The 15,035-nt window shown below is 40.0% G+C and overlaps 1 protein-coding gene across 1 annotated transcript; it reads left to right on the plus strand.

The window, feature by feature from the left end:
- Positions 1-903: 903 nt before the first annotated feature.
- LOC311090415 (olfactory receptor 2K2-like) lies at positions 904-6,257 on the plus strand (the record flags this gene model as incomplete). The annotated part of the gene is made up of 3 exons (XM_084125669.1): positions 904-1,675; positions 4,973-5,058; positions 5,757-6,257. 3 exons carry the CDS (start codon positions 904-906, stop codon positions 6,255-6,257), a joined length of 1,359 nt encoding a protein of 452 aa, XP_083981795.1.
- Positions 6,258-15,035: the final 8,778 nt, after the last annotated feature.

The following is a 15,035-nucleotide window of genomic DNA, read 5'->3' on the forward strand; positions in this document are numbered from 1 at the left end:
TTGCGGTGGCCTGTGTGAGAAACTACTACACAACTCTTCCTTTTTTCTTCCATTTCCTTTTCCCTCTCTTTTCAGACGTAACTTTGTATGTATGATGTACCCTTTGTATGTAAGATGTACCCTCTCTGTACATCATACATAGTTTCATCTCCATACCCTCTATAGCTGATGTTTATTGAGTGACCATTAGCAAGCATGCTCTGTAAAGTGAAGATATTTTTAAGGTTCTTCATTTCCCCATTTCTCCAAGCCAAGAAACAATCAATTAGCAAGCACCATCGCACAGCTGCAGGTGATATGTGCATGGGAAAAAAAGAGTAGGTCAAAAAATCTACAAAAACAAGGAACTCCCGCACACTATCAGCACTTGCAATTGAGTATCAAAATTTTATTAGCAACGTTTCGGTCTCATGACCGTCATCAGGCAAGCCAAGAATAAAATGTTCAAGATACATGGATAGGAATTTGCTCCCTAAAGAAATCTCTGCGAAATCTGTTGACCTCATCTCCAGCCAAGCAACAGAAGCATTTTATAAAACAACACTCCTTGAACTGAGCCCAGACACAATGTTTAGCAGTGCACACAGAGCCTGGTCTGTATTAACAATAAGGTACAACAGGAATTTTTGTCAGGTATTATATTTGCAGGTCCTGCAGAGATATATTTAAAGTTTATGTAACAACCATTTACTTTTAATTATAATAATATAATGTATAATAAGTAATCAAATGAGACTGTGTTTTCATGTTTTATCGTTTGCTTTTCCAGCCTGAAGGATGAACAAATCTACTGGTTTGGATCTGGTATTTTCATCATATGAATCGCTGGGTCCAAGGAAATATGTATTGACTATTTTTATTTTCCTAGTTTACACAGTTGCAACCTTTGCAAACATATTTATAATGCTTGTTATCTACTTAGAATCAAGTCTCCATAAGCCAATGTATTTATTTTTGTTCAACCTGATGTGCAGTGGACTACTCGGAAGCAGTGCTGTTTGGCCAAAAGTTCTTTCAAATCTCCTAACTGATTGGCACACTAGTTCGTATGAGGGGTGTCTTCTCCAAGTCTATTTGCTTAGTATTTATGGTGCTTGCACTTATTCTACTTTGACAGTAATGGCCTATGATAGGTATGTATCCATTTGTAAGCCATTACAGTACCATATTATCATGAATCCCATTAAAATTAAAATTTTGCTTATGTTAAGCAACTTAGTTCCTGTTTTCTCAATAGCTGGTCAAATATATTTGACATCAAGAATTCCCTTATGCAGCCGTACTCTTAATAAGCTATTTTGTGATAACCTTTCAATCATTAACATATCATGTAGTATGAGTAGTCTTGGCTTTTTAAGCAATGTGTATGGTTTACTAATAATAGTGTGTTTATCTGTGATCCCTACATGTCTTATATTGCTGTCTTATGTTAAAATACTTTCTGTTAGTTTAAAAGTGTCAAAAAATGGTCAAAACAAGGCACTTGGAACATGCCTTCCTCATTTGATAATCTTCATAAACTTTTCAATTGCCACGGTTTTTTCTGTTATATATAACAGATTTACTGTGCTTATATCTAGTGAGATGAATGTCTTTATATCAGTCCAAATAACACTTTTGCCACCACTTTTGCATCCAGTAATATATGGTGTTAGAACCAAAGAGATCAGAAAATGTACTGTTAAAATAACCCAGAGATTATGTGCATCAACAATCTGTTATTATACTTCAATACTAAAAGTACCTAAAATATTTGCAATTTCATGATCTTTATGTACATTATGTGTTAAATTATATGTAAAGCTATAGACAACCAAAGATATGATTAAAAGCAAATACTATTGTACAATGTTTTGTCTACTTTCAGATTTTATACAGTAAGATACAAAGGTCTGATCCTACTAGTGGAGCAACCTCTAATGTTCATTCTTTTTAAATATACTACAGTGTTTTTCATTATAGATTATATTATCATCATAACGATCTGAGGGAAAATTAGATTTTCACAATTTTCTAGTGTTTAGTGTGTGTCCTTGACAGCAGGGCTCAAGCTGGCATGGGCGCTAAACGATTTGAGAATATTCCAAGTATCATGTGTTTCACTTCAAGAACATCTGACCTTTGTACAGTGCAGTTCGCGTTCTGGATAACACTTTTTCAGGTTTAAAGTTGGTAAAATCCTAATGTGTTCAGAAAATGCCAATGTGGTCTTAGACATTTGAACCCACTGCAAGCTCATTTAATTTCATCCACAAAAACGTTAGGGTTAGGGTTATCTAAATATGTTCTCACTTGTGCACACATGTAAATGTAGTAAAGGCTGTTGCCTAAAAGCTGGTTAATTCATAGCTTTACCTGTTCATTTTATACTGACACTCGTTTCACTATAGGCTACAGTGTCATGTGTGATCATTTTAATGACATAAAACAATTTTTTATACTGAGTAGAAAAAGTATAGAGTAAATAATGAATACTATTGATGCACAATTATTTCTAATTTGTTGCGTCATGTAAAAATCCCCCATATTTCAAAAATCTTGCCAAACAAATGTCCTGATTTAATGGTGATTTTTCACCATCTAGTGTTATCTTTGGGTTGGGTTGGGTTGTTCTTTTGTTCCACAATGTTGAACTTTTAAATCAGACCCAAACTTTATTTATTTCCTTAGCAAATGTGTTCTTATTTTAGGATTGAAGGCTCTTTACTTTAGATTAAGCTTTAAAATTTAGCAGCCTATCTCAGCTCTTAGTTCTTACTGACAGCACAAAATAAAGTAAACAATTCCAAATATCTTTCTAATATTACCTGTTTATAGCTTAATCGCTGGTATATTTGAGATTCAGTTAATGGCTTTTTTTTCTTTTTTTTTTACATATCAATTACATTTACTCTCACAGAATATGAGATACTGTACTTATTTAAATATAACAACTTCCATTATGCAGACCTGAAATTCATATGCCTTGTTTTGGTAAATGCAATAGCATCACCTTGTCCACATGGTGGACCACTTGTTTAAGGAATACTAGCCTACAACAATTGCTGAAAGTAATACTATTGTGTACTTGAGCTGAGTAAAAAAAATCTTTGTGCGTTTTCAAATTTAGATTATAAAGATTAAATGTGAGCTCACAAAATATCAAAAATACAGTGCTGTCCCAAAAGGAATTTGTTAATAAATAAAAGACAAAAATATAGTGTCTGGTGTATGTTTTAGCTATAACATTGCTGTTTAAAATTTTTATTTCATCTTGCCGTTTTAATAGAAATTATGTTTCATTATGACACATACTGACACAATTTAGTGTGTGTGTGTGTGTGTGTGTGTGTGTGTGTGTGGCACTTTATGATTACTTCATGACACTCACAAACAGTGAGAATGAATTGCTTTTTAATTTAATTTAATTCTCAATTTTATTGAGAGTTACTTTTTTAGACTCCTATTAACGTGGGCCCGGTTTCCCAAAGCGTTCTTATCTCTAAGTAGTTCTTAACCTATTCCTTAACCTCTCTCTTAACCTTATGGGACGGTTCCCGAAACGTTCGTACGCTAAGTATATCTTTTGTAAGTCACACTTTCGTAAGGTTGGTCTGGACCACTCTTAGCTTTACCTTATCACTGTTGCAGGTCTATATGAATATAATTCTGAAGTTTTAATACACCCAGACAGTATTAAATTAGGCTAATTCAAGTGTTTTCATGCAAAGAATAAAATTGTCATTACACTGATTGTTGTTAGATTTTTAATTATATTATTATACAATATTATTAATTTAATTAAAACGCTCTTTTAAAGGCCAGTGAAAGCATAGGCTACTGTCAGTTAAGTCCTATTCGGACGCTAATATTGTTTCTCATGGGCTCGTCTGGTATTTTAAACATTTACAGGGGTAAATCGGTGATTTTAGTGCCGTCCGAATCCATAATATCAGTGTTTTTCTCACCCAACCCGCGTAAAAATCCCTGGCCAAATTAGTACCTTCTGTTTTTTGTCAAACAGGTCGTGTGGTAATTTAATTGCCGTCTGAATCCACATCTCTGAGTTTACAAGAGATTCAAAATTCACGGTTTAAATCCTTTTTGATCACTGCCGAGCACCGTACGCAAGATGTAAACTTTTATTACTGAAATGCTGGAAAGTATTTACAAGAACAATATTTCATCGCAGCTCCACCTCAGCGAACAAAAATGGGAAAGAGAAGAAGGCACGTACATTTTTGAAAAGGTTATTGTGGCAGCAATATATGTTACAATTTTAAAATATGTAGGCTAGGCTATTATAGGCTATTATAGTTTGGATTATTTTTTATAATATCCAATAATCATAATAAATTGCAATTTCAACTATTTCTGAAGTGCTTCATTTATAAAGATCACCGCTTTCTCACATAAACAGCCCCTGCACGAGAGAATAATTGATTGTCGAGCCATCGATATCAAACAATTCAGCACCATCGCCACGGACAGCGCCGGGTAACGTCGCACGTAAGAAGGTATATCTTAAGCAGCTTCCTAAGGTATGGTTCGGGGAACACACTTAGGAACATAAACACCTTTGGTAAGATATATCTTTCGAGCTCTCTTAGCGCGCTAAGAGTGAGCGTTATCGGGAAACCGGGCCGTGATTATTAATCACGCTTAGGGAGCCTGTCATCTTCGAGTATTGATAAAACAAGCCAATGCACACATTGGCGTGCGAGCTTTGCATCAACGCTCCGCCCCGCAGCGCGGTTATAAATACGGAAGTGGATGCACACACCACTTGTCTTTCGCTTCGGAGCCGATCGGTCTTCATGACGGTGTCTCTGAAGAGTGTTGATTCATTCAACGAGCGAGTGTGTCGGTGCTTCTTCTTGAAGTCTCTCCTTGTGGTTCTACAGCACGAGTGCAGTGGTGGTCGCGAGCCTTCTGAGCTCTCAATTGCTGTTTTAACAGCATTCCTTTTTGTGTTTGTTTGTCTGACGGCCAGTTGAGAGCGAAGAAAGTGAGTGCATCACGGGTACAGGCTGCACCATCCCTGTCAGTGTTGCCACGACCCTGTGTGCTCCGGCACTGGTGAGAGTTTTTTAATTTCCTGAAATAGCAACACGGGTACGTTTGCTTCTTTTTCAAGATTTCATTCCACCATACCTGTCAACCAGTTTTTCCCAGAATTCTCCCATTTTTTAGCCCTATCTCCCGGACCCCTCCCGGTTTGTTATTTCTCCTGGGAAACTCCCGTAATTTGCATGGCCCAAACTCCTTTATGAATAATCGGACCAATATGTTTGTCTATGTTGACCAGTTGAAAGATCTTGTATTAAATGCATTATATTCACACAATCCACACACCATATACAATTTCAACCCGTTTGTCACCTCAACCTGGCAACCTATAACCCAGTTGGGCAGTCGCGGAAAGTTTAACCCGAAAGCGAGCCGATAGACATGGCAGGTGAAGGCGGTGTCCCCGCAAAGAAACCGAAGTAGCCTAAGTTACAGTTGTAAATTTCAACAATGTTGGACACAACAATTTACATGCATCTTACCATTTATGGGTATTGCAATGTAAATAATACACTTAACACGTGCAGTAAACTTAACAGCATGAGCCTACCTCTTGCTATTCTCCAAAATGGAAAGCTTTCCAGGTCGTGGATGGCACCTTTCTCTGCCAGAAACTGCCTGAGTAGCTCCTCCCCCCTCACTACCCTTGATGGAGGAGCGGTGAAGGGTTGCGAGGCAATCCTTCTTGTGGAGCGGTCTGGAACCAGGCCAAGGCACTCATGGACATGCACGAGGGTAGCCCAGAGCGTTCGCTCATAGGTGAGCTCCGCACCGCAACTGACCTTGCCCTCTGTGGTACGGCCGTTGCAGCTTGCGTGATCGGTCTGGCGATGTCCACCTTAGTGGTCTCGGAGCACCATCTCTGGCTCAACCTGGTCGATATGGGGGATGCGGACAAGGTTCGGTTCCTGGACTCACCTATTTCACAGGTTGGGCTGTTCGGTGACATGGTAGAGAACTGCGCCCAACAGTTCTCTGCCGCCCAGGTGCAGACGGATGCCATCCGGCACATCCTGCCCTGGCGGCCCGCTGCTGCCTCCACCCCGCCACCAGTGGCAGATCCTCCCACTGCCGCCGCCTCCACTCACACTAGGCCACCGCAGCAGCCTCCAACCAGGCCTCAACATGGAGCCAGCCACAGGCAGGCCACCCAGCCCATCTCGGGCACTGCCAGACCAGGTGGCAATCGTCAGACCAAGCGTCCCTGAGACAGGCCACCCAGGGAGGGGGGAACAAGCTCTTCAGATGGTTGCCGTTCCGCCGCTGAATCCCCGGAGTCCAGCGGTACCCGAATTGTCAAAAGAGCAAATTCCTCCGTTCCTGGGTCCCAAGAGGGCCAGCCTGGCGGTGTGCAACCCTCTGAAGCCTTGCACCCCTCAGCCCCCTCTTGTGTTGCCAGCCGGCAGCTGGGTGCAGTTCGAGGACCCGGTCAAATGCCTTCTCATGCACCTCCCTGGTCCTTCTGGACACGTCCTTCAGATATCTATCCCTCCGCAATGCAGGCTATGCCTTTGTCTTTGTGTTCGAGAGTTCGAAGTCAGTACAAAGTCTTACCCTTTGAGTGCTCCACAGCCAGTTGGGTCTTCAGGTCAACTGGGAAAAGAGTAAACTAGCCCACGGGCTGAGGATCTCTTTTTTCGGTATGGAGATGGACTTGGTCCAACACGTTTCTCAGCAGGAACGTGTCCAGTCGGTGCTATACAGAAATGAGAAAAGGTCCCACTGAAACTTTTTCAGAGGCTCCTGGGGCATATGGCAGAAGCAGCCGCAATAGAATGGCTTCCTCCATCAGTGGCGGCGCCAGGGAGGAGCTAGGTGGTGCTGTAGCTCCCCCTATAATAGCCATAGCACCTGCCCAGCACCCCCAAGAAATGTCTGTAATTTTTTTATATTTATATTTTAATGTCATGTTTGAATAGTCTTTTTCATGTTGTTAAAAATAGGAATTAAATAATAATTTCAAAATCGCAGGCGCCATGAGCGCTGAGCGAGCAGGAACAAGTAACGTTAACGTTAGTGAGTTGTCGTCGAAAAAGATGGATAAAGCAAAAAAGCTGTCGGGGACTAAAATTAGAAAAATAAAGAGGGAAAAGGAGATGGCATGTCAATTGATGCAACAGCAGCTACTGTAAATAAGTGGATGGTGAAAGGCAACAGGTAGGATTTAAAGTGTGACTTCCAGGCATGTAGGCTACTGGCCATCGGGACTACCGGGAGATTCCCGGTGGGCCGACATGCTTTTTGGGCCGATACATCTCATACTTTTTTTTGTCTTAACGGCCCATAAAACTCGTACATCGGCGGCCCATTCGTTTTGTTTTGCTTAATTGGCGGCGCATGGGTTAGTGCCGGTGTAATGCAATGGTTAAAAAAAGTCAGCGTTAGTTTTTTTCTGACACCCCATGAAACACGTAGATCAGCGGCCCATTGGTTCTTTTCTTGATTGACACTGGGCTGGCCCAATCACATCTTTAATGTGAAGTATAGAAATATACTCTTTCAAGTATAGAAATTAGTACAAAACTAATTATGAAAGTTTCCTTTATTTTTCAGTGCATTTGTTTTACAATATATGGCTATTACTATCATGGGATTAATATTATAACTATTATTATGTAGTAGTATAATGTAGGCTGACACTGTAACTAAAAGAGGTTTGCATTTTTCTTTGTTTAATTTGCACACTGAATATGAGTTGGAGCTTTTAATTTTTAACTCTCAAAGTGCACCAGATTGATGATTGCCAAAATTGTTGCTGCATACCCCTCTGACACTGGGTAGTTGCGTCCCTGTCTATAGCCCTTGCGTTGAATACTTTTACATATATATACAGTATATATATACTTATAGTCGCAGAACGAGTATAGTTAATGCGGGCATGTACGCATGTGTATACTTTCATTATGGTGTTGTTCATGATGGCGTTTCATTATGGTGGTCCGATGCGACCTCCATAATGAAACGCCCCAAAATTCAAAGCACCTTCTCTTAAGTGTTGAGCATCCCCATAGCACCTGCAACAGAAAATCTCTGGAGCCGCCACTGTCCTCCATATGATGACCGCTTCAGCACTGGCTTCATGGCCGAGTCCCGTGGCCGTGGCACGCTCCATGTGACAATCATCCTGGCCTGCCGCCAAACCCTCAGCCTGTGATCAGACCTTTTGTTTCTCCGGGCCAGCCACCCCTAGATCAACTGTCCAACACCGGCTGAGGGACCACGTACAACGGGCATGCAGTAACGTAGGTCTGGGTGGGCCTCCGACTGTATTGGCTTCAACTGCCTCGAGTTGCTAGCAGTACACCTTGCTTTGACACGCAGAAAAATGCCGCTGCTAAGCAAGCATGTACTGGTCTGTACAGATAACATAATGTGACCATTGCGCTATGCTTCCCTCGCATGTCGCAACTCGCCCGCCACGTCCTCCCATGGGGTCAGAAGCTTCTGAGGTCGCTTCATTCCACTTAATTTTCCGGCCTGCTCAATTGTGCCACCGATGAAGCCTAACGACAGCTTGTGGCCCAGGGAGAGTGGAGACTCCATCCCCAGACGGTCCAGCTGTTCCGGGACCACTTCGGGGCCGGACAGTTACATCTTTTTGCCTCTCCGGACTCAACCCATTTCCAGTTGTTTACGTTGTTTACGGGTGGAGGGAGAGGGGGATGCAGAGATAAGGAAGGAGAAAAGTTTGGACAGGACAATGTCCTGTGCTCTGTCTTTGCTATCTTCTGTCCAAGGTGCGTTTTATGGCTTTATTGCAGGGTGAGTTTTGTCTTAGCAGGAAAATCAGTTCTTACACAGCTGGCCCCAGGGCCTACGCAAAGATGCATTTTCCCAGTGAGCCTTCTTGCACAACACTGTGCTAAGTCAGGAAGGAGAAGGAGCAGTTCTTCCTAGTTGCCCCTTAATGGCCCAACTGGACCAAGTTCCCCTGAACTTATGCTCCTCTCGACAGCCCCTTCCTGACCCATTCCTCTGAGACATCTCAGGGATGGGGTACTGTTGGCACCCGTGCCAGACCTCTGGAAACTCTATGTCTCGATGCGGAGGTTCAGGTATCTACCTCAAAATGATCGTAGATACCATCACTTCTGCGAGAGCACCCTCTAAAAAAGTGAGGCTTGCTTACGACCTGAAGTGGAACCTGTTCGTTGAGTGGTGTTCTTCTCACCAAGAAGACCCCCAAAGGTGTTCAATCACTTCTGTGCTTTCTTTCCTGCAAGATGGGTCGGAGCGAGGGCTGTCTCCCTCCGCCCTTAAAATGTATGTTGCCATTATATTAACGCACATCATGATGCAGTGGATCCAAATCCATGGGGAAGCACGACTTGATCGTCAGGTTCCTGAGGAGAGTACTGACGATGCCGCGGCCATGAGACCGAGAAGCCTATGAAACTTCCTGAGGGGGCGCGCGTGCACCTACCCTGAAGAAGGCTGTTGGATAGAGAGAGCCGTGCTCTTATTAGTGTAGAATCGATAACTGTGCCCAGAAAGGTTATATTCTGGCTGGGTAGCAGTTTGCTCTTGGGAAAATTGATCCTGAGCCCTAGACATTCCAGATGGCTGAGGAGCAAGGATCTGTGTGCCAATAATTCGGTCTTCGACTGGGCCATAATGAGCCAATCATCGAGATAATTCAGCATGCACACTCCCTGTTGTCTCAGGGGAGAGAGTGCTGCGTCCATGCACTTCGTAAATGTATGGGGTGCCAGGGACAGACCGAACAGTAGGACCGTATATTGATAAACCTGCCCCTCAAAGGCGAATCTCAAGAATGGCCTGTGATGGGGCGTTATCTGAATATGAAAGTAGGTGTCTTTCAGGTCCACCGTAAAAAAACAATCCCCCGGGTGAACCTGCGCGAGGATTTGTTTGGTAGTTAGTGAAGTTGCCGCCTAGTGAAGGGGGACCGATAACCCGTGTGTTGGGTTCTTGAAAACGTGTGTTGGGTGCTTGTTTGTTTGTAGGGTGCGTGCAGTGCAACGGGCCCATTGACTACAATAGAAAAATCTCCAGCAGCCTGATTTAGACATGGAGCTGGGAGATTTAGATGAGCTCTTTTCGAGGGCGGTCCGGCTAGAGCGAGACCCTCTCTCTTTCCTCCCGCTGCTAGGAGGTCTTGACTGATGCTGATGATGCTGATGATACTCAGCTCTATATTTCTTCACGCCCTGACGAAACATACCAATTCACAAAATTAACGGAATGCATAGCTGATATAAAAAACTGGATGACTAGTAATTTCCTTCTGCTTAATTCTGAAAAAACAGACATTCTAATCGTTGGACAAAAAACGTCCTTACGTAATAATCTAGAATACTGTCTAACACTTGAAGGCTGCTCTGTCAAGTCTTCGTCGTCGGTTAGGAACCTGGATGTGCTCTTTGATACCAATCTTTCATTTGGAAGTCACGTGTCTAGTATCTGTAAAACCACTTTTTTCCATCTTAACCCTCTGGGGACCACAAACGCGCCCGCGCGTTTTGCTCGTTTTTTTTTTTTTAGCAATGAAAATAAACACTAAATGCTCTGTTAATTTTGATCTTTCATTTTCGTGTAATACATCAATCGATCCTGTTCAGTTTCTATTTTTTTTTCTGTATACTCACAATAAAAATAAAGTGTTTTGCTTTTTGACAAATAAAGAAAAATTAACATGATGCGATTTCTGCCTTCTCTCTGTCAGTAAACTCCCATTTGAAACGCGTTCGAAAATGATCTATAACTCCGCGAAAATTCAGTCAAACAGGCAAACAGACCCACGGGCATAAAGCTTGAGATCGCATCTTTTAAATGAAGTCATTTATATAAAAAACAAATATTCTCAGCTTCTGTAATCTGTATAAAAAGAGAGCGACTCCTGTCGAGCTCATTACGACCTAATTCACAGTAATGTGACCACTCCCCGGAGAGCGCGTGCTATTCAAACGCAAATTCTGAGAACTATTTCAGAGCTGTGAAACGCCCACATCAGCTGTAAACAAAGCGCGTCGCGACTCCTCGCGAGTGAGACATTATAGCCTACCTTATGGAGAAAATATTCCTCAGAACAGTGCTGATGAGGAGCAATATCTCCTGAAATGAGGAGCAGATTCCGCTGAGGAGTGAGGTGGGCTGTTTTCTTTTCTCACGTGTGGAATAACGTTATGGAATAACGTTAGTGTAGGCCTATGTAAACCGCAAAAAGATGAATCGCATTTCTATAATATGACTCGCCTTTCTGTGAGATGAATGAAGGGGACATATTTGTAAAGACTGTTTAGCCTAAATATGAATCGCGCGTCTGTGTGTGAAAGAATAAACTGCTTTGCTATAGCCTACTGAGATGAGTAAAAATCGACTGGAATATTTTGTATAAGCAACGTATTAAACTGCAAAAAAAAATACTATTTTTGTCAAAAATAAATTCATAGACTAAGATGTTAGATGTTCCAATGTTGGCTATATTCAAACTAATGAATACATATGATAAAATGTAGGCCTATAATCTTTCTTTTTTTTCTTTTTTTTACAAAGAAAGAGTGCACTTGAAATATTGTTGAAATTGTAATTATTGTTGTAATTGTAACATTTTTAATAAAATAGCAAAACATATTTACAAGAGAGATGTAAGCGAAATCTTAAATGGTCAATATAAGTCTTCTTCTAAATACATCTTTTGTCCTTGCATTGTGGCTCAGTCAGTTTCACACCTGAGTGAATGGCTAATTATGCAGAGTGGGTGGGACATTCATAATCTAAGGTGTAAACTACTCCTCCCCCTCGCATATTGGCTTTCCAAGCAAAACCTGTTTTACACCATTTAAATCAATGTATTTTTTTTTGTGAACGATAAAGCAAGACTATTTTTACATAATTTTGAAGCTAGAACTCAAAGGGACAACATCCATTAGTCAAAAGTCTTGTGGACACATATTTAATATGTGTTTTGTGGTCTTAATTCAGCAACTTTCATTTTAATTTTTTCCAATAACCACGCATAAACATTATTCTCTTAAAAATACAAACATCTACATACACGTTGCTCGCATATTATGGTAGCCCTGTTTGTGCTATATAGAGTGAATTTACACCTTTGCCATTAACATGTTTATAAATAACTGAAAAAAGCACAAATGTCAAGGCATGTCAGAACATCTCAAGGACCCCAAAAACAGCTTGGTCCCCAGAGGGTTAACCCTCTGGGGTCTGAGGGGTTTTCTGGGCCCTGGAGGTGTTCTGACATGCTCTGACATTTGTGGTTATTTCTGTTACTTGTGACATTTTCATGGCTAAAGTCTAATTACACTGTATTCAGCACAAACTCTGCTACAATAATATATCAGCAGCATGTATGTAAAAGTTTGTAGTTTTGAGGTAATGACATTTATGCGTGGTTTGTGAAAATACAAAAAAAAATTCTCACTGAAATAAGGCCATGAAACCCATACTGATTATTTCTTCACAAGACTTTTGAAAATGGTATGACGTAGCCTAGAATATTTGCTCTAAAACTATGTGAAAATCACCCTGACTGCTCATTCAGACAATACAATATATTGATTTAAAAATTTTACGACGTGTTTTGTGTGAGAAAGCTTTATGCGGGAGGTCATTAATATGTAAGCTTTTCACACCTGAGAAAGACAAAGACCCTCCCCTAACGGCCCTATTAGGAGCTATCAGGCCCTGTCATTCTGAGCAACCTTGCACAAAGAATGAGGAGATTTAAAAAAGAATGGCTTTTAGATGGTTTGGATTTATTTACAACACAACATAATCCAAAGATACACAACAAATGACAAAAAAGCACTTATTGAAAACAATGATCCAAAGACAGAGACCTTTGTGCCATTCCTAAAACATTGTACATACCTTTCATTTCCAAGGTGTTTGATTTTCACTTTACCATCTTCATATACAGAGACTCATGTGAATGTTGAAGTCAGCAGGACAGGAAAAAAAAGTGAACATACTGATATCAAGAGAAAGGCCTGCACGATTTTGGGAATACATTTTACATTTTTCTGGTTAAAATTGCTTTTTAAAATTCACAGAATACACACACACACACACACACACAAATGTTTCCAACAATATATAATATAATGAACACCAGGTTTTTTGTGCCTTGTAGGCATAGCCTATGCGCAGTGCTGGATAAAATAATAATAACAATAACCTATAGCAGCCTATAAATCTTCCAAAAGATTTCAGTAACAACTAAGCTAGAGAAAAATATATTGATTATCATGTTACTTCAAATGTTTCCATTCGTTATGATGATATGAAATGAGATAATAGTAAAAACATGAAGCCGTTTGGTGCGTTTTGCTTTTCAAACGCGATCGCGATCCAAAATATGATACATTCAAACGCGATCGCGCTCAAATATAAAACATTATGGTTACCATATATCTACGTTTGAGCAGATATCCACAAACATGATTTGGGGAATACATTTTAGATTTTTCAGGTTAAAATTGCTTTTTAAAATGTACAGAACACACACACACACACACACACACACATATATATCAGGGCTGCCAACTCTCACGCATTGAGCGTGAGACTCACGCAATTGACACTTTTCACACGCTCTCACGCCACACATCCATTTTCTCACGCACAGAAAAATTGCGGAGCAAAGAGGTACTTTTAATATTAAACTAATTCTCAGCTCTTAGATTCCGTCAATTTTATTACGAAATTCAGACAAAAATACGTTTGGAGCTTGGAAATGTGACGTGACGGATCGCTGAGCGCCTCAGTTCAAGTGCACGTTGAAGTCAAGTGCTCGGTTCGATCATCTGTTACTTTTTTATTTAAAGATGCAGTACAACTTACCGAAAGTATACATAATATCGACCAATTAGTGTTTTTCAACCACGGAAAGAGGTCAGTATAACAGCAGGAGAACAATTATGTCACATAACGTTACATTTAGCTCAGGAAAGCCATTTAATGACCATAGCATGTTAATTGAATAGAAAAAAATAGCTAGAGAGGAGATTTTGCTGAGCACTATATTACATATTTATTATATTTTTACTTATGTCATTAAATAATTGTTATTATAACAAAAACTGCATTATATTTAATTTAATTTGTTATTTTTAACCTTTAATAATACCAGCAGATTGGGCCCTCTATGTTTACAGCATTAGGTGAGATTATTTTTTAAAATTAATTTTAGATTAATTTTTGTCAAGCAATAATAAAAACTGTATCCTACCAGTCATTGTACAATGTAAACATTGTAACATGTTGTCACTAAACTTCATAAAATTCTATTTAGTTACCAAATGTTTTGACAATCACAATTACACTTATTGTGATGCAATATTTGTTTTTACATACCCCCCCCCCCCCCCCCCCCCCCCCCCCCCCGGCAAAAAAAAAAGAAAAAAAATCTCACTCCAAGCTAAACTCAAAAGTTGGCAGCCCTGTATATATATATATATATATATATATATATATATATATACAGTATATATATAAAATGAACACCAGGTTTGTTGTGCCTTGTAGGCATAAGCTATGTAGCCTACTGTGCTGCATAAAATAATAATAACAATAGCCTATAAATCGTTAAAAAGGAACACTTCAACACTTCACTGCACTAGAGAAACATATATTGATAATCATATGTTACTTCAATCTCATTTCATAATGTCATAACGAAAATAAACATTTGGAGTAAAAAAAATGATGCATTTTGCTTTCCAAACGCGTGCAGATAACATTTACTGAAGCGATCAAGCCGCTCAAAACTATTAAACTAATTATTGTTATACATCTATGTTTCAGCAGATATCCATAAACACAGTATTTAACAGTAAACACGGTTCTAAACATTATAATATTCACCATAGTATACACTCATACTAGCCTACTTTTATCATGCTGTGTTTTATTATAGAATATAAAACCATCCGTGTGTCGGACATGTATTGCCTACCAGTCTAGTTCACATTTCAACATGTTGTCTATTTATAGATACATAT

The sequence above is a fragment of the Abramis brama genome, assembly GCF_963993115.1.
Source record: "Abramis brama genome assembly, chromosome: 10".
NCBI lineage: Eukaryota > Metazoa > Chordata > Actinopteri > Cypriniformes > Leuciscidae > Abramis > Abramis brama.